At 33.6% G+C, this 21,838-nt stretch overlaps 1 protein-coding gene and 1 long non-coding RNA gene across 13 annotated transcripts; both read right to left on the reverse strand.

The window, feature by feature from the left end:
- Positions 1–3,522: 3,522 nt before the first annotated feature.
- Positions 3,523–5,976, reverse strand: LOC139904367 (uncharacterized). Its single transcript, XM_071886303.1, has 6 exons — positions 5,801–5,976; positions 5,560–5,634; positions 5,073–5,203; positions 4,527–4,917; positions 3,943–4,056; positions 3,523–3,837 (listed from the first exon to the last, which is right to left on the reverse strand). Exons 1-6 carry the CDS (start codon positions 5,885–5,887, stop codon positions 3,775–3,777), a joined length of 861 nt encoding a protein of 286 aa, XP_071742404.1. The 5' UTR covers positions 5,888–5,976; the 3' UTR covers positions 3,523–3,774.
- A 2,813-nt stretch (positions 5,977–8,789) lies between these two features.
- LOC139839875 (uncharacterized) lies at positions 8,790–13,901 on the reverse strand. 12 transcript variants are annotated; one of them, XR_011757143.1, is made up of 8 exons: positions 13,417–13,893; positions 12,986–13,121; positions 12,160–12,878; positions 11,796–11,864; positions 10,697–11,187; positions 10,461–10,597; positions 9,181–9,364; positions 8,790–9,061 (listed from the first exon to the last, which is right to left on the reverse strand). It is a non-coding gene; the product is annotated as an uncharacterized lncRNA (long non-coding RNA). The 12 variants fall into 12 exon arrangements; XR_011757141.1 differs by having other exon boundaries at positions 11,796–11,921; positions 12,782–12,878; positions 13,417–13,884; XR_011757140.1 differs by having other exon boundaries at positions 10,697–11,864; positions 13,417–13,900.
- Positions 13,902–21,838: the final 7,937 nt, after the last annotated feature.

The following is a 21,838-nucleotide window of genomic DNA, read 5'->3' on the forward strand; positions in this document are numbered from 1 at the left end:
GTGACCTGTGGGAGGAAAAATCACACTATTTCTATACCGCCATATATGCAAAACTGCTGCTGCTATAATCGTATACATTCAGTCCTTCACGACTGCTCTTTCCCTCCAGTTGTCGAACCATTCGATCCATTGAGACCAAATAGAAAATATCGGCATCATAACACCCGTCCACACTCTGATTTTATGCCAAACATCCAACGCTAATTGGCATTCGAACATCACATGATTCAGCGATTCGATGCCACCATTACAGAAAACACAAACTATTTGCTGAATCTCGATACCTCTTCGAGAAAGATTAAGGCGAGTTGGTAATCTATCTAAGGCTAATCTCCATACATGAATATTTATTTTCCTAGGGATACATTTAAACCATCTCGTGCATATCTCATTCGAATGGAGCTGAACTTCATCTATGTGTCTTCTCGTGTTTGCCACCGTATACACTAGATCCTTGATCAAACCAAAATCGTTAAGTGTGACTAGATTTCGGGTTTGAGTGCTTAATTTGAGAAAAAGAGTAAGCTGATTGTTTTAACTCCAATAATTGTGCAAACCCCGATTTGGAATCCGGATTCCAAGGGCGTAAAACAATCAATTGAATTAACCTTATTCAATCGGAATGGAATAAGTTAATATTTTAGTGTGAATTAACTCCGATAGTGATCGGAGTACCGATTGGAATTAAGTCAACGACTGGAGTAATGCTACCGTGATTAATTTAGGCAGAGTAACGTTAATGCATCCAGTGCTGTGTGAATGAAAGATCTTGTTTACGTATTTATAGATGTTTAGGAGGGAATGGTGACGTGACACATGTCCCTTTCACGGTTGTAACGAACTTTGTCAATCCTGAGGGGTGACGTGGCACCTGTCCTTTTCGTGGGGAATAACAGATCCTAACGAACTTCCCTAGATTTGCGGGCTGATGTGGCATGCAACTTACTTGCATGCTCGTTCCGTTATCAGGTGATCATTCCGGGACAGAGCGTCTTTTCCGGGATAGTGCACTTTCTCCGGGATAGTGCACTTTCTCCGGGACAATGTGCTTGTCCCGGGAGAATATCTTCGTGTCGGGTTGGAATGTCGTGATTGTACTGACGGCAGGTTGATTCCGGCTAAGGCATCACGGTGCCCTCAGTCTAGCCGGGTGGGTCTCGCCGAACACTTGTTCCAAGTGTTTCTTCACGGTTATGATTATGATGACTGGCTTCGCAACGCTTGATTATGATTGTCATGACTGGCTGTATGGTGCCGGTTGTGCGTATGTCATCCGGGTTCTCGGTCTTGCCATTTGCCCGGCGTGGTAAAATTCCCGGGATGACGTCAGACGGATGTCGAGAAAAGAAGTACGCATTCCGGGACGCGTAGTACCGGGTAGGATTTTTGCCGAGACGCTTGCCTGTTTTTGAGACGGATCATTATGCGTATCATTAATCCTCGCTCAACATCCATTGCCATGAATCTCGATCCTGAGATAACGACAAATTACCCAGCTGCTCGATCAGGTCACTGCACAGACCCAAGTTTCTGTCACCTATATTCGGACCAACTCTACGTGCCGTTTATGACTCTATCGGCCAACTTACATTCCTTATTCGTTTCCATGTGATAAAGACGACGAAACTTATCTTTCAATAAGACATCTCCCCGCCAATTATCAAGCCAAAATCGAAATAGATTGGCCATCACCTACTCGGGCACAAAGTACATTACCCGGGATTAACTCCTGCCTAATCGAATTATGATAAACCCAAACGATATTGGACCATACACCTTTACATGAAATCAGAGAGCCATCTAAACCTGCTACTTCACCATGGATCGGTTTTATGACCCCTGCCCACATCGCATCTGAATCAGTTACAAAACGCCATAGCCATTTAAACATGAGTGCGAGATTAAAAGCACGTAAACTCCCGATATCAAGGCCACCTTTATCGTGTGAAGCAAGTGTTTGATCCCAAGAGATCCAATGCATCTTTCTGTTAGTATTTGAACCTCCCCCAAAAAAATTCGCTCGCAATCTTTCGAGATCATTAATCGTTGTCTCCGGGCACCAATATAAGGATAAATGGTAAATCCCTAAACTCCCTAAAACCGCCTTTATAAGGGTGAGGCGGTCATCAATAGAGAGTAGATTAGCTTTCCAACCCGATAGCTTTTATTATATTTATCCATCATACTTTTCCAACTTGTAACCAAATTCATATTAACGCCTATCGGAAGCCCCAAGAAGGTGAAAGGGAACTCACCTTTTGAACACCCGAACTCGTTAAAATAAGTGTCCAGAAATTCAGAATGAATTCCGATACCAAATAAATGCGATTTACTAACATTAATTCGAAGGCCTGAGTAACTATAAAACTCATTAAGCACAACCAACGTATTTGCCAAACTGTCCCTATCCCATTCCGATAAAATTATAGCGTCATCCGCATACAAATAAATGGGACACATTAAAAGCCGTATCTCCCAACTTAACTCCTCTAATGGCACCCGATTCCACTTTTCTTTTAATGCATAAGTGCAACCCTTCCATAATAATTAGAAAGAGAAATGAACTAAGGGATCACCTCTAGCATAAGAACTGTAAAAGTTGTTCCCCTAACCTCTCTAGCATTTTATCCAACCAAACTCTTAAATATGATGCTTAAAGTCTTGATTAAATTTTCTATAGTATATACGATATAATAATGAAAAAGGAAAACATAAAAACAAAAATGATTATATGGTGGTTTGCACCATATACCAATTAAACAAATCTCTTATCAAACTTAGTCTACTCAGTCTATGTCGTAAATATATTTAAATAACATATACTCTGTATATTTCTACTAACTTAAATTTTGAGGGCACTAGCACTCCCCCCTGCCCCAAAGAAGCTCCGACCATGTAAACGAGTCTTTTAGCTATATACATTAGTTATTACAGTAGTTATTAACTTTAAAGAAATATAACATGTATATGTGTGTATGTGTATATATACATTATAATTATATAATAATAACTATTTGATCCAAGCTTCGACTTGTAAAATATAAAACGAAATGAACTCGAGCTTAACATAGTATGTTCAAAAGCATCCAATCTCCAAGCCCTAGTCAAACTCGAGTTTGACTCGCCTTATTACACCGTAGTGGTATCTATGGATAATGAGTACTGGCCCAACCCTTATGAGATATAGAGTAAAAGATAACCCGCATTGCCATATCCATAGGTAATTGGGTAACCAAAAACCACATTTAAGTTTTGTTTGTCAACCAACTCACATATAATACTAGTAATAATTACAGTAATCGTGCAAATGGCAGAATGTGTGTTCATATGTACTAGACCATGACCCAAATGCCCATATCCTTTGGCTCAATGAGCAATAATGCCAATACTTTCCTAGCAAATTTCTTACAAGCAACTAGTAGTAGAGAGTAATAGTTTGGGGCACGAAATGCCACCATTCCAATCAAACCTCATTCAAATGTAGTACTACTAGGATCTTCACATTGAAATATAAACGAGTAATTAAAGCTTATTTCAATTTGAATTTCACAATAAGAAAAGAGTCTATTCTCTTTCATTTGTTTATAAATAAATAATAAATAATACTCCATATATTAGGGTTTCTAACAAAATATTCATCTCTACTGGAGTTGATCTCCAAAAAGATGCAATAAACAATTCAGGGAAAGACATGAGGAGAGCTCGTATCCTGCTGATGGGCCCTTCATGTGCAAACCCTGAGCATTACAATAACAAAACATAGATCCCCAGTCCTTAACTTTTGACAACTAATTGAACACACTTCCCGTTAACAGCAAACTTGGAGCTGGTATTAATCTGCACAAAAAAATAACGTAGTCACAAGTCAGACCACACAAAAGTTACATATTGGCATTGTAGTGGGCAAGGTTGAAGGTCCGAATTAATGTCATCTGAACTGACCTTACGCTCGAGTGTATCAATGAGTTGGGTCTCATTTATCGTTGAACCAGCCTCCCCAATAGTCTTCAGAACTTGGCTTCTTAATTTTCTCATCTTCATAGTGCCATCAGGACTCTTTTAACATAAAGCAAAAGTATGATTCTTAGAAATAAATAAATAAGTAGATAAATAGATCCTTGTATAATCAGAATGCACCTGGCCAATACAGCTGGGAACTTTAACCTTTTTATATACTATGTAATTTCTATGAAGGGTTAAACTGATTAAGCAAAGGCTGTTGTTCAAAGTCTCCCTAGATTTATTCAAATGATGCATAGAATCCTTCTAGATAATTTTCTCAAAAAATAAAATCAATTTTGAACTGTGAAAGATATATTTTGTAACTATATTTACCACACTGACTGTCTACTAAAATCCGATATTAAAAAAAGGGTTAGCGAATAGGGCGTCCATACCCATTTTCTAATGTAATAAAAAGCCCGAATTGACCCACCGATTTGCTACACCTACTAGAAATGCATAACATATTCACTCGGAAAAGACAGAAATATTGGTATATGCAAGTAGTAGTCTAGCACACATACAGATTTCAAGATTGCAGTTATTATCTTCTTCCACTTTATTTTCTTCTCCCCATCTTCTTTGCTGATTTTAACTCTCTTGGTCTTTCCAAATTCAGCAGCATTCACTTCCTGAATCACTTCATCGTTGCCCAATTCACCAGCAGCATTATTTTCAGGCGCTTCAAGCTTTCTCTTGTTGTTTTCAGACGTATGTAATTCCTTAATATCGACCTTCACTGGTAACTCATTATTTGGTACGTTTTCTGATTTACCTTCAACAATAGGTGCGGGTTCTTCCGATTCCTTGGGTGGTTGCTTAGATGCATGAAAAGCTCGTGCTTTCGCTCTGTGTTTCTTCCCATCAGCATGGGAAAGCAGGGTTTGCTTACTAGTAGCACTTGTATTACAAAGACTGTTAATAAATAAATATGTAAGTATACCAATACCAAAAGAGCTGAAGGATAGATTTTTCTATAAGATACTCTTACAAGATAATCATTCAAAATCCCTTATACTGTTAATTATTGAGCTATCGAAATGAATGAAAACGGACTTCAAGTAGCAAACCTGCAAAACCACGGAGGACGTTCTGATAATCCAACGTTTACGTCAACCTCTGGTTTTGACTTAAATGAACCGTTGGGTTTCCCAGGTGTTCCATTTGAGGGTTTAGCTTGGCCCTTTGGACCATATTTTTCCTGAATACAAAATCAAACAAACCTATCATGTACAATGCACAGTGCTCAAAATGCAATGAAAAACCAGATACCAGATGATCAAGTAACAAAGCTATAACTTGTCAGTAGTGTGAAAACAAGGCCACGAGAGCCATTCACTAATATATACTTCCGTTCAAAAGACTAATAAAGCTTTATATCATCAGTTATTCAGCTTACAATTAGGTTTAACTAACTACATACCAATAGATCTCTTAGAAATCCTCAATTCAATTAGAAAACAAAAAATAATACGATCTAATGATACTATAAACAAACAATACATACACAATACGTACACACACTTATATAAATCGTAGTAGAAAGAAAAATCGAACCATTTCCGTGATGCATTGTGTGTGACCTTGAACTGTCTGTTGCCCAAACATTTGTCCACAATCGATACATGATAACTACACGAATAAAAAAAAAAAAAAAAAGACTAAAAATACATACGAAACAAAACTAAGTTACTCAAATTACATTATATTTGAATAAATAAAATAACCCTGTGAAATTAAAATAAGAAAGCGACGATAATCATCCTGTGATACTCCGTATTAAATTAAGAAAGCGAACCTTATTAGCAGAGCAAACTCTGAAATGATTAGCGAGCTTTGGTTTTTTAAAATTATCACCACAATCTTCGCATTGAAACCAAACCATGGCTGCAAATTGCCGATTGTTAATCGTTCAAGTTTCTACAGAGATGAAATGGAGTTCGTTAGGGCTAGAATGTTTTTTTAACAAAATAAGAAAATAGAGATAGAGAGAGAGAGAGAGAGAGAGAGAGAGAGAGAGGGGTTTAAGGTGTGTTAGGGTTTTGGATCAGAGTTTATGGGCTTTGATATCCGTATCATATGAGAAGGCCCAAAGTTCATATCTGATACAGAAATTTTATTTTACTTTATTTATTTATTTTTGTCCCAAAAAACTATAATAAATCTTCTTTTATAATCAATTTGTAGTTAATAAAAGATGATACCCTAAAAACATACATAACCTAACAACTGAGCAAAACAAACAAACCACCAAACGGAGGCTCACGACATATAACAAACAACCAAAAATTGAAAACCATTTAGTTCAAATAAACAATAAGTGAACGAAACCGACGATCCCAAGCTTAAGCATCCTTAATAAACTCGCCGAATTGTTGCATCTCAGCGCTTTCCGTTGCTTTTTACATTTAGCCGGGGTCTTAGGGTGGTCATTTCAGTTAATAAGAATGGCATTCACAGGCTCACCCTCCATACTCTTCATCATTTCATCGAAAGCCGTGAATGCTTTCTCATTCATTTTTATTCCCATGAACCTTATCGAACTTTGGAGCTACGGAAGAAAAACATTACCGACAACCACATGTTCGAAACAGCTGACTACTCCTTGATCCTAGTCTTTACTTGTAAACCCTTGTAGCAAGACCCGGATTCGAAGAAGACCTAACAAATGTCCCATTACATGGACCAAAACCGTCCTCCTCTAAAATATCAACCGAGTCGATCTCCGGAAATGATGTAGGAACGACCCCTACCAAAATGACCTTATAAATAGGTCACGGAGAGTTTTGAACAGACGGGAATTTGATCGATAACTTATTATCCGGATAGGCCACAACATCAACAACGTCGAAAGCATTTTCGACAACATTTCCATCAAAATTACACAACCCATTACAAATTACATCACATAAAGAACATGGAATCTCGGTATTACAGTTAACAACAACATGGGGCATAACATTAATATCATTATTTTTAACAAAGGGCAAACAGACATAATCAGTACCCTCTTTCGATCGAATTGGTTCAACTTCAACCAGCCTCGTGTCCTCAACAGTCATAGGCATGGCTTGCATTTTTTTTTTACCCACTGATTAACACATTCGAAGAGATTAATGTACGGTTCCCTTGCAACCCTTTGACCCGAAACAATTGCATATCCGCCACCCAATCCGTCAATACCAACATCGGTTTCCACAACGGGATACTCTTGTCATTACAAATCGCGTGAGTTGAACACACTAAGAGTTATATGTTGTATTTTTCTGCTAGCAAAGCAATTAAACATTCAATGAAATTTTTTCGACAGTAATTATTACATTTTCACACTAATACTTCAAAAAAAAAAAAAAAAAAAAAAGAAAGAAAAAAAAAAAAAGAAAAGCTAAGCCCACATGATTTGAGCATTATCACGTATGAATTTCATGAAAGTCGTCATTCACAATAATATTAATGCATCCACTTGGATCATATGCCCATATTACTAGACTTGACATTTTCATACTATACTACTTCTCTAATGATAATAACTGAGTTAAATAGGGTAGCATGCTTTGTGGCAAAGAATCATATAAAGCAATAAATAGTTTCGTTATATACATTAAAACATGTTTTAGTAGTTTATAACTAGAATACGTAAAGAGTAAAAATAAATATTAAAAATGAAATAACAAAGAGTTGGTGTATTGGTGGTGACCTGACTTTCAATATGGGAGGTCAATGGTTCGACTCTCACTCGCTGCAAAATTTGTTTTTTGTTACTCGTACATTTCATGGGCCTAAGAGGTTGCGGACCTTTTGCGTTCGAACCTTACCCTAGGGGTTTTTACCGCACTTGATGCCCGTATGAATTCGTCGTGGAGATTTCCTCCCGATGGGCAGTAGGATTGTAATAGTTCGACCAAGGTAAAAATATGGTGAGTCGGTTCTGACATCGCGTTCGGGTCTACGTCAATAACTCCTAACCGTCATTTAAAAAATATATTAAAAATGAAAATCATTTTACATGTGGTCCGGGTAGAGACTACTGATTTTGAGTGAACAATAGGTAGAACGACTTAGAAGATAAAGAAGTATTGTTAATTTTTTCATATTTGTCCTAAGTTCAGAGTTTTAATATACTTTGTATATTAATTTAGTTAATAATTTAGTAAAAAAGGGAAAAACTAAAACTTAGAGAAAAATGATTTTTTTTTAAATAACAAAAAAAAGTGAGGTAGTCTTAACCCTTAGATTAGCAATCTAAATTCGATCAAAAATAAAATAAATAACCTAATAAGACAAGACATACCAAAAATATAAATTTACATTTGATGATAAATGAACACTAAATGCACTTTAGTTTTAAACTAGATTTAATAGCCTGTGCGTTGCATGGTTGATTTAAAACTCGTTACCATCATGCTTAGTGATCCATGTAATATTTACATTATTAATGATACCAAACCACGTACAATAAACTATGATTAGTATTACATTTGTATTTCTCTATAGATGTAGCACCTCTTTGTACACTATATTTTTAGTAGTCTTCGAAATGGAATTCTCTTATCAGATGGAAGAATCAACATTCATGGAATTGTAGTTATTGTACCAACGTGTGTACCTGTTAATATTTTAGCTTTAATCATTTTTTCTTTAAGCTCGGTAATTTGTAGCCTTGTACCATTGCATAAACCACCTGCTTGATCAACGTTTTTAGCAGCATGACAAGAACACAAACTTTGAGGATAAGATTGTGTTTGGGTAAACCACCACGTTGTGGATAATAAGTTGGATTCCCAAGATTTTCCAAAAAAATTGGATATACTGATGATATAATTGAACCAATTGGGTCTTCCACATCATTTACCAAGACATCATCATGATGTTAATAGCCCGTGCGTTATACGATGGCTTTAAAAAATTAGTATACTCATACGTTAATGTTGGTACACATTGTGTGTGTTATATACATTTAATACGCCATTGAACGTCTTTTGTTATATTTGTAACATATGCCTCTTTATAACCATCAAAATCGAGAAGAGCGCCAAGTGACCTGACATAAACATTCAACCTATGAAGTACAAAAATAAAGATTTCGTCAAACATATGGTAGACATAAACATTGAAACTAAACAAAATATACAAAAGCTAATACCGTTCCATCTTTTAAGAACATTGATAGTAACAAACCTCGAATTGACAAAGCGCAGTTCTTAAAATTGATTCCGATAGAAATCTTTTGTTGAATTGCTTGAATTCGATATCAAGAAACCCAGCCATGAGTTGATTCGTTAACAACAATCACACAAATAAAAGTCGCTTACATCCATCTGTTCCTATTAGTTGACTTTCGTTCTCACGAATTCAAGAGGATCTGCAGTTAAAAAAAGGGATTTGTATATTGAGTTGGATGCAACTCTGACGTATGCATTAGTAACGTATTGATCTTTTGTAAAATCTTTTAATGTTTACGATAAAAAAAAATTGATCTAAAAGACATAAAAAAAACAACAGACATTTAAGCTAACATCTACTCGTATGATTTATTAACAGACCTGATTCAAGCTATCTACACACAAAAGACCTCAAGCTACATACAACAATAGTGTACGTTTATACTGTTAATGAACTACGCCTTAGACAATCAATGAGCTCATATTAGCAAGCACTTAAACCCCAATAAAGTTTTCCGATTATCTACAATGCAGCAAGTCCATAACCCTGATATATAAACTTGCCCAAACAACCTCACGTTAACATTCAAAATAATACTTCTTTGTTGATATATATAAGAAAGTTTGAAAGTGATGAAAAAGTTAGAATATCATAGGCTTCTTAAGATAAGCACCTGAACAATTTTGAGCACCTCTGAAAATTTGAGATTTGAATATTTTATTGAGGTTTGAATATACTTTATTGCAAACCACAATAGTTTTATATGGGTCAAGATTGTCACTAAATACACATTAAATTGTGTAAATGGGCCAAGACATGACATTTCTAAATAATTTTCTAGTACAATGTTACTATAGTATACACTGATGGATAAATTGAACACAATTTATAGTTCAAGAATAGTGACAAAAATTATTACATCCACAATCCACGATCCAGTTCTAAATTAGTTTACTCATTAGACCATGTCTATGATAAAATGCACAAAAACGATAATTAAATGAATATAAATGCCAACTATTTGACCATTGCTGAATTGAGAAATCAGAGCCATGTTCTTGGTACATCTACTGGGTAAAATGATATTCATGTCAACAATGTAGAAAAGTGTATGTCTTTATCTCATAGAAGGATATTATAATAGAACATGCATTATGCTTGGTCAAAGGGAGTAGATTTAATCGTTGCAACTTAAAATATCTATCATTATTATCATATTTATTTTTATGGTGTAACAAAGTGACCAAAATAATACAGTTGGTTAAATGTGCAGCTGACAGTAGTAAAGAATGCACCTGGTTGTCTGGGATCGATGTATAGAACAGAGTTGACATGCTTGTCACCGGTGTGTATTGGGCCTGACTTACTTCTTACACCATCATCATCCTCATCGCCATCAACCCTTGAACTCCCAAAAAGAGTAAAACATAACCTAATATCCAAATGAACTCGAACTTTATTATTTGCATAAACGAAAATTAAACAACTTCTTGACGAACAAAAGAAAAGTTAAGGTAAAACAGTATCTTACCAAAACTACCAAAACCTCCTAATGAAAGGCAGCTCAATTATCCATAACTTTTACAAAATCAGTCATTAGTTTAAAACCATAACTAAAAGTCATTCAAGAAACTAAAAACATGATTCAAGTATTGATTCCCCACAGTTGACAATACTTAACTTTATCGCAATGAAATATAAATAATCGTTAAAATATAATTATGGTCAACATGACCCGTTTATAGTCTGGGCATTTGGATGTGAAATTGTTGACCCACCATAAAAAACTTTATGTGACCCAAACACAATTTGACCCAAAACCCATTACCCATACACCTCAACATTGAACTAAAAGTATCAACAACTCAAGCAGTATATATAATTAGTATTGGCTTAACTTCAAAAAGCAAACCAAAATGTAAGGATATGAAATTTGTGTAGAAGTACTTGCATAGTCGTGTTTTAGTAGCCTCCTCATATTCTTCAATCAGCCTTTAATGTCCATGACCACATTATGTCCTTCTAAGTAGTAACATAATACTCATTCAACCTCATTCAAACATCAGATAACACATAGTCCATTCAAAACATACTATAAAGATCAAAAGTTGTAAGACACAAATAACAGTATCATTTTTATATACTACAGTTAACATATATTGATATATAATAATTAAGTATCATTCAAAGTGGATATAATCATCAAACTATTTAATGATAATCTTTAAAAGCACTTATGACTAAATTAATCATTGATATATTAATAAACATATTAGTTGCATTTATATTATTTGAAACTTTTAATTGTTTTGAAATAATTATTCCCTTGAATTTTATAGTTGACCATGATCAATAGCCATTCTAGGATCCCTTGCTCTATATGCTTCTACTATTGCACCAGTAGTTAGTAATCTCTTAAAAATCAACATTGCTACAACACGTATAATTATAATTATCCAAAACTTACTATTTTACCCCCTATAATCAGTTAATTCGAATCAAAGTTGTTATGAACCAATACTATAAATCTAACTATTAGTATTTTCAGATCACAATAAGCACATACTAAAATATAAAAGACACGTCTAAACATGTCTAAAAAGTACAACCGGGTATAATAGCAAACTGACCTGACGATCTTTATTAATCGCATGAAATTGAAGTATCCACAACGATTGCATACATTTTCTTCATACTGCCTACATGTAGCTTCACGAAAGTCCGTCACATGAGAGAAGTCAACAATGAAGAGCGACCTAAGATATAAGATATTTTTATATTGCAAGACCTTGTTGTAGATCCAAAATCTTTATTAGTCAAAAATTCAACATGATTCTCGTATTTGACTAACTAACAATTAATAACCACAACTGCAAACATGAAATGTTTTGGATCTACACCAGCCCGCCCCAGATCGTACCAAAAAATAACATGTTTTGACCCATTACCCACTGAATCCCGATCAAAAGAAATAAGAGAACAAAAAAACCCTACCTGCTGGAACGTACTAAGAGATGCCAAGATGGATCCCCTGATTCACACGCTATAATACAGTGGTCATTCAGACCCAAACACAAAAATGAAAGGGACCGATATAGCTGCTATTAAACAACAACCAAACACATATCATGTGCTAAATGAAGAACAAATCTTATTATTAGACCCATGTACATAGTTATATTACTTTGGGTCATTTAGACTCAAACACGAAAAAAAGGAACTGAGAACAAAACCCATGTACACAGTTATACTGTAATGGGTCACTTAAACCTAAATACGTCAAAAAGGAACTGAAGGAAACTACAGCTATAGTAAAGTGGTCATTTAGACCCAAACATAACAATGTTAATTCGTTACTTTCAGACTCATTTTAGCAATTAAAGTTAATGAACAGAGACCACAAATACAATGTCTCTTTTATGAGTTAAGTTCACTATGAGTTAAGTTCACAAATACATCTAATGAAACAATGTGTTGAATCTAACATTGAATAACGAAACAGCAATGACCAAGTCATCTTCCATTTTCTAGTGAACTTTTTATTGAAAGATTGCAGCCATGTTCCTTGAGTAAGATGTACCCATAACTACCAGGTTAACTGAGGAGTTACATTTACCTTTTTGTAAGTCAGGCCAGCCATGTTCCACAATGTTTTTTAGCCATTATTGATCAGTGTTCTTAAGTTCATACTTTATGTCTGATTTCTTGAGAGTCTACAAAGCTCCATCAGTGGTAAAAAAAAAAAAAAAAAAATAATCAACGTAAATTATATTGGAGATGTAAATATTGAAGAACAATTTTGTATGAATCATTGGCATACCTACGACACCATTGTTGCCCATGCTGCTATGGTAATACCGTAGTCCCGTCAAGCACAGAACCACATTACCAATGCCTTTGATAACACTTGGGACCGCCAGAGTCTTCATAGGTCCCATGAATCCTTCATTCCAAGACTGTTCAAAGAGAAATATACATTATTTAGTCATCTGTTTATGTTATACAGTAATATGTTTCAGCATTACTGATAATAGATCATACACATCTACAAAAGGTAGTGAAAGGTATTGATTCTTCAGATGTAAATCAAATTTGGAATAAGAGAATTGTTCCTCATTTACAGGTCGTTAACTTTACAGGACTTGTATCATAATGTATAGAATGAATATTACTGTATAAATAATCAGAATTCTAAATTGAATTCTCACTCGGTTGATGCAGATCAGAAAATATAAATGAAAACAATGATACCTGCAATGATCAAACATCTGTTTAATTAAGAATGGTTACTAACGGCGGAAACCACCACTTACGTCGCCTTCTTCTTCGTTCCATCAACATAGTAACAATATCATTAATTCTAATCCAGATTTCTGATTCATCTTCGTTCCATCACCATAAACGCTTGGATCGTGATAATCGAAAAGCAATTGATTGTATGTTTCATGCAATTGGAACATCTGTTTATGTGTGTGAATTTGATGAGGAATTGAACACCGATTATGAAATTGAAACCCTAATTAGAGAGGGAAAGGATTGAGCGGATGAAGAACAGATGTAGGATTTTCTCACGATTGAACGGTTGATAAGAGAACTGGATAACAATTTAGGGTAAATATCTGGAAAAAAACCCTAATTTTGAAAAAACGATAGTTAAAAAGGTCGCTTGTCATTTTCTTGTAATTATTGAAAAAACGATAAGGCTGAGGATGCACCAGTAGGCCCACGTGGATATACAGTTTTAGTAAGATAGCTGATGATTCGTTAATCAGAAGAGCAATTCATTTAAATAGAAAACAATTAAACTATTAAGTTGAAAATTATAAATAATTAATGCCCCCTTAATCGAGCCATCTATTTAAAGTTTCACAATTAATTGTACAATAATTAATTGTACAATAACTACAACGTTGTTTAGTATATACCGAAAATGACCTTACAGATAGGATAAAATAAATATATTAAGAAAAAGGTCACTTAAATTAATTAGTACTCTAATCATATTAATTATTAAGAAACTGAAGATTATAGTTTTTCAACACTGTGTCACCATTCAAGTGATCATTTTACTCATTTACAGCCATAATCATCAGTTTTTCAACAACGATCCCGAAAACAAAACCAAATTGAAATAATTAAACTCAAATGATCAAATCATTTAATGATTAATCACGAATTTAATAATTAATAATTTATATTATACTACATACTAAATATGAACAAAACCCACCAATCATACCACGCCACCTATCCCGTAAACACTGTAGCTACTGTAGTACTACATACTAAATATGAACAAAACCCACCAATCATACCACGCCACCTATCCCGTAAACACTGTAGCTACTGTAGTACTACATACTAAATATGAACAAAACCCACCAATCATACCACGCCACCTATCCCGTAAACACTGATTTCGCTACTGTAGCAGCTACAGTAGCTACAGTAGCGAAATCACTGTAGCATTTTTTTTTCCCCTTACCACAATGGAGTATAAAAATATAAATTCATAGATAAACAAAGTTGCTCTGAATTTTTTTTTTTCGCTTACCACAATGGAGTATAAAATATAAATCTTTTGGGTTTTTCCTTACCACAATGGAGTATAAAATATAAATCCATAGATAAACGCAGTTGCTCTGAATTTTTTTTTTCCTTACCACAATGAAGTATAAAATATAAATCCATAGATAAACACAGTTGCTCTGTATTTTGCAACTAAATATACATATTATGTATATCGATATACAAACAAACATTTGAGTCCAAAAACTAAATATATATGTATATGTATATATATATATATATATATATATATATATATGTATATATATATATATATACACCATAGCATAATTTTTAAACGAACTAGATTAACTAAAATGAAGTCGTGTGGCTAAAAGGATTATACAACAGATCTAGAAAACATCTAGAAAACTTCAATATTTCAAGAAAAGAATGAGAAGGAGAATGTGGTATATGGAATGAAAGAAGGGGGAAACAACACTGGAGAAATAAGTTAATTAATGAAAAAGTGATTTTGTTTGTATAATATATAAGACGGGTCAGCCCAGAGGCCCATTGGTGGGTTTTGGAGGTTAAAACGTTGGTTGAGTAATTGAACAAATGATTTCTTTGATTTTTCTTTAAAATATAAAATTTGGTGTACACAACAACACAACAACAAAACTCAATCTCACGTGTATGGGTTATAGGAGAGGTGAGACGTTGATAATCCTTCATTTATCCTTCAATAAAGAAAAGTCGTTTCTCAACCCCAAGTGAAGACCACCGGCCAATATGAAACCGAACATATACAAATATTACATACAAAATAGAAAAATTGTTTACTTTTTTAAGTATTATAAAATATTGTTATATGTTACTCCCCGGTCCAATATTAATAGTCTTTAGGTAAAAATACACAGTTTAAAACATTACATTCATTATATTATGCTTTTTAATTACTTTACCATTTAACCACTTACTTTTTATCTATATTTTTATCTTATATACAAAAGGTAATGATTATTTTTATCTATTTTTGGAAGTCGACTTATAATTTACCTTATTTTATAACCAGTTTATTTATTATTGATTAAGAAAAGTATTGAAATTATATGTGTATGTGGATTTAGTCTCCGTAGCGAAGCACGGACCTCCAAACTAGTATATACTAAATATGGACAACGCCCACCAATCATATTCCACCACATCATCACACCCTCTACAGTATAACAGTGACCACCAAGGGTATTTTTATCTTTTTACACCCCAAAAAAAAACCCTTGGAACAAATCTGATAAACAAGAACATTCATCAAAATTGGCAACTTACTAAATTGAAGAAAAATAAAAAATAACAAACTTCTATCAATAATCTCCGCCATCAACCACGGCGACTTCCGGCAACAACCAACCTCTCAAACTTTATGTTAAATGGGTGCGTCGATGGTAGTGATGTTGGTATTGTATCTAAGAATGAGTGTGGTGGTAACAGATAAATTGATAAAGACGGTCGTGGTTGCGATGCTGGTGGCGGAATTCGTGGTAGCAGCGGTGGTGATGGAAGGGTTTGCGGCGGTGATGGCGTCAGTTGTGATTACAATGGCTCCATGACGGTGTCGGCAGGCTGGCGGTGGTTGATGAATGGAGAAACAATTCAGAGTACATAAAGATGTTGAAAATCATTTATGGACATGACAAAGAATATCGGAGTAGTGGTGATAGTTAAGAAGCGTGATGGAATCTCAAAGAATAAGAAATACAGTAAACATTGTATACATAAAAAGAGATGATAGAGTTGAGTTGAATGAAAGGGTTATTCAAAGACAAGTAAAAACTAGCACATGGTTTTAGTTTTAGTGGTTTTTACTTTTGTTCCAAAAATTTGGTTGTTTTCACTTTTATTGATATTTTGTTTTATTAATTTATCACACGTATAAAAATCGTAATCCATAATATCCTGATTTCCTTTCCGTTTGACTATACATTGCATATATTAACATATTTTTACATATTTGAACATATCTTACGGATGGCTATATAACAATAATAATAAATAATAAATAACACTACAAATAAATGTTCACTTTTTGACGCTTCCATTATTTTTGACGCTAAAATATATGAATAAATTCGCATGTTTTTAACATCTATAAGTGTCACAAGGTTGGAAACGTGGAAAAATATGGTGTCAAAAATTTCAAGTGTCAAAAATTATTAACCTTTTGACACTTTTAAGTATTAATGAGTTTTTCTTTTTGACGCTTTTAAGTGTCAAAAACTTTGTGACGCTTATGGATGTCAAAAACATGTCAACTTATTCACATTTTAAGGCGTCAAAAACTAAGCAAGTGTTTCAAAATAAAAACTTTTTTGTAGTGTAAATACGGCCGTGGAGAACATTGGAGTGGTAATGGAGGCGACAACATTGGGGTAGTGGTGGAGGCGTGGAAGCGATGGTGAAGACGATTGTGTGGCGGTGATATGGAGGTTGTAAAGTGATTTACTTTTCTCCTAACGTGTAGTATTATGTGATGACCCGTCCTAATCCACCTGGACGAATACATCAACATCTGGTCCCATTGCGAGGTTTTGACCTCTATGTGATACGTTTTGTAACATTGCATTCGTTTGAGAAGGTATTTCATAAATGAATATATAAATTCCAGGTTTTTAACATCTGATGATTCATACGTATAGGCAATCACCATTTAAATGGTTTACAATAATACATTTGTTGACAATACAGTCAAAATAAGGTACATGGTAATGGTTTGGTGAATGCAAGTTTCTTGTATATAGCATGTATGACTCCAAGCACATATCTTGTATCACGTATAAGCAAACAGCAGAAGACTTCTAGAAACCTGAGAATAAACATGCTTCAAGTGTCAACACAAAGGTTGGTGAGTTCATAGTTTTAATATTACACATAATCCGTATATCAATGTGGATTACAAAAGTTCAGTTGTTTCATTCAAAACGTTTATCAATATGTTTTAACATTTCAAATCATCTGTATGTAAAGGTTGATCACAAGATCTCAGTTGTTTTATTCAAAACGTTTATCAGTAGGTTTTACATAAAAGGTGGACCACAAGATTTCAGTTGTTTCATCCGAAACGTTTATCAATCGGTTCTACAAAATTGAGCACCCTGGTAACCAAGCCTTAACGTTTATAATAAGTACCCCTCGTTTAACATGCAACCAACAAGTACAATACACGCAATACAATGTGTACTAAACTCAAATAGTATACGTCTGTTTTATAGTTCAGGCTAGGGTTTCTATACCTGGAACAGACGGGGATGTCAAGCCCTATGGATCCATATACAACTACTCGCGCCCACCAGTTCTTATAACTGGCAGTTACTAGTTACTAAAGCTAAGGGATTTTCGGTTCAAACTCAGTGTAGAATTTCGTATGTACTTGTATCCATTGTGTTTAAAATAAAGTGCATGTATTCTCAGCCCAAAAATATAGATTGCAAAAGCAATTAAAAAGGGAGCAAATGAAACTCACACATATAAATATTGTAAATCAGTTAATAAAGCATTTGCATGTATTCTCGGCCCAAAAATGTAGAGAGTAAAAGGGATCATATGAAACTCACTGTTTAATATTGATATACAATAATGCAGGAAAGCACGTAGACGCATCGGAGATGATAAACACCAGGTTTGATTCACAAAAATACCCCCGAACATTACCCATAATTTCCTTGGTAATAACCCATATTTTCCTTAGCTCTAGCTCGCTCGAAAATTCGTTTTGAAAATTACTTGGACAGCACTCCATCGTAATATTTTATGTACATTATTATTTTTGTATCGCAAAAATAATAACACTAATAATAAAAATAATAAGATTAATAATAATCTTATTAATAATAATAATAATAATAATAATAATAATAATAATAATAATAATAATAATAATAATATAAATAATTTAAATAATACGGAGTAAAATTAAATTAAATCAGAAGTAGAAATGGTCGAGCTTTTATAGTGTGGCCTGATTTCTCCTTCCATGCGATCGCATGGTTTCATGGGCATATGGCCATGCGATCGCATGGCCAACTGTCACCAGCCTGGTTCATTTGTTTTTATCTTTGTCGACATAATATAAATATTAATATATAATATATATAATTTATATAATTAATTATATATTATATTAAATTCACGTGCATAGTTGACTTGTAATTTTTGTTCCGATATGTCGTACGTCGTCACTCGACTTATGTCCCGGTTCCGGTTTCTCGAACGCATTTTCGTACGCTTAGAAAACTTGCATTTTACATTTCGTGACTCGTACCTTTTTCAAAATATAGCCTTAAATTATCCCTAAACTATACCACTGTAGCAAAGTTTTACTGTAGCAATTCACCGTAGCAAAGTCAATTTTTACTGTAGCAATTCACTGTAGCAAGTCAATTTCACTGTAGCAAATAGTGATTTTCGAAAACACTGTAGCATTTTGGGTACTGTAGCAATTTGAAAATGTTACTATCGTTTACTAAATAACTTGAAATTATATATATGTATATATCTTTTTAATATACTAAATCAGTTTTTAAATACATATTGGAAGTTATTTATAAATAAATTTTAATAATAAATATTTCAACTTATCATATATATTCAAATAGATATTTAAACCAATAAGTTTAATGTACGGTATCAAATAATTAATACATTGTTACCTTTTCAAGTTATAGTATATATGTATCTATTTACATATAATTGTTCGCGAATCGTCGAAAACAAACGAAGGGTATTTAAATATATAAAAGTAGTTCAAGATTTTGAGATTCAACTTCATAGGCTTTGCTTATCGTGTCGGAAATGTTAAAGATTAAGTTTAAATTTGGTCAGAAATTTTCGGGTCATCACATATTAGCAGTGTTATAAATCTCCTTATTTCTCCCCGAGATCTCGCCGAGATCTCTTTTAGGCAACCGAGACGAGATATCCATCTCCCGAGATTTTCTGGTCAACCGGGTCAAACTTGGTCAAAGCCATGATTTCTCGGTTTTTCTTGCTCATTTCTCGAATTTTCTCGTAAGATCTCGTAATTTCTAAGATTTTCTCACTCATTTCTCTGATTTTTTGTAAATTCTCGTAATAATGTATATAAATATACATATATTTATTCATATATATAAATTTATACTAAAAAGTCAACGTAAGTCAACGTCCGAGATCTCCTCGAGATTTTTCCGAGATGTCGAGATCTCCCAAAAAATGTTCAAACGAGATCTCCCCGAGATGCGAGTTCTCCAACCTTGAGTATTAGGCAAGAAAAGAATTATGGAAATATACGGAGTACACTTGTCCACTCTCTTGAAAGGAAAATCAGTTAATGGTTTTTATTAGCTCTAGGTGGTTTTTATTAATTTCTAATTTAAATTATTTATTTATTTACTTTTTCAATATCGATAGTTCGATACAATACCACTGATATTTGTAGTTACTAGAAAATTAATGTTTATGGAGTAATAATTACAGAGTATTAATTTTTAAAAAATAAATAAATAAATAAATCATACTAATTAAATTACGTAACAAATATATGTTATTGTTTTAGGTTCTACTTATGTGTTTATGGTTTCTATTTTCATTTGTGTCTTAACTTATTGTGGGCTTTTGAATATGTTTTGCGTGATTGATTACTTTAGTTGTATCATATTGTTAAGTAACATTATGGCAAATAGGGGGAAAAAAAAGAATGAGTAGTAATGCATTTGTGAACGATTTTTTTTTTTTTGGGCATAGATGATATTGATTCCGTATGTTGTTTCGAAATAAATTTCTAGAAGTTTGTTGCCACTGCGATAATTATATAAATCAAACCTCTATTAGGCAAAATTTTGGAGATATAAGTAAAACAATAATTTTAGATATGTTATGGATATTAATCACCTTACAATGGATTTATAATGATTTAAGACATTGAAATTTCGAACTGTTGGAAAATAACTAATTCTTAAGAAGTGTTTGAATATAATTACATATAATTTCAAACTGTTGTAATCACAGCATTTATATTAACATAAAGTAAAAACAACTTAACATTTATATTAACATCCAGAAGTGAAAGCAATTTCCGCCGCAACGCGCGAGCCTCAAAACTAGTTATTTCCTAAAATTGGTCCCACAGATGGCGCTAAATGGTCAAACTTATTTCGAACATAGAGATTCAGGATAAATTCGAGTGCATCAAAGATGTTGGGGTTGTTGTTATGTTTTAAGGACCTTATGATTATCATTTTGAGATCATCATCACAAACGGCATAATCACCACGTCTCGTTCAAAACGATCCATATGATCATAAAACAATACTTTTGAAATCATAATTCAAACCTTCAATGTAAATATGACTATCACTTATGTAAGTAGTGAAATGTCCCGTTCTTATTGATTAAAAACGTTCCATATTAATTGATTTCGTTGTGAGGTTTTGACCTCTATATGAGATGTTTTTCAAAGACTGCATTCATTTTTAAAACAAACCATAACCTTTATTTCATAAATAAAGGTTTAAAAAGCTTTACGTAGATTATCAAATAATGATAATCTAAAATATCCTGTTTACACACGACCATTACATAATGGTTTACAATACAAATATGTTACATCGAAATCAGTTTCTTGAATGCAGTTTTTACACAATATCATAAAAACATGGACTCCAAATCTTGTCCTTATTTTAGTATGCAACAGCGGAAGCTCTTAATATTCACCTGAGAATAAACATGCTTTAAACGTCAACAAAAATGTTGGTGAGTTATAGGTTTAACCTATATATATCAAATCGTAATAATAGACCACAAGATTTCATATTTCAATACACATCCCATACATAGAGATAAAAATCATTCATATGGTGAACACCTGGTAACCGACATTAACAAGATGCATATATAAGAATATCCCCATCATTCCGGGACACCCTTCGGATATGATATAAATTTCTAAGTACTAAAGCATCCGGTACTTTGGATGGGGTTTGTTAGGCCCAATAGATCTATCTTTAGGATTCGCGTCAATTAGGGTGTCTGTTCCCTAATTCTTAGATTACCAGACTTAATAAAAAGGGGCATATTCGATTTCGATAATTCAACCATAGAATGTAGTTTCACGTACTTGTGTCTATTT

This window comes from Rutidosis leptorrhynchoides, chromosome 4, assembly GCF_046630445.1.
Source record: "Rutidosis leptorrhynchoides isolate AG116_Rl617_1_P2 chromosome 4, CSIRO_AGI_Rlap_v1, whole genome shotgun sequence".
Lineage (NCBI taxonomy): Eukaryota > Viridiplantae > Streptophyta > Magnoliopsida > Asterales > Asteraceae > Rutidosis > Rutidosis leptorrhynchoides.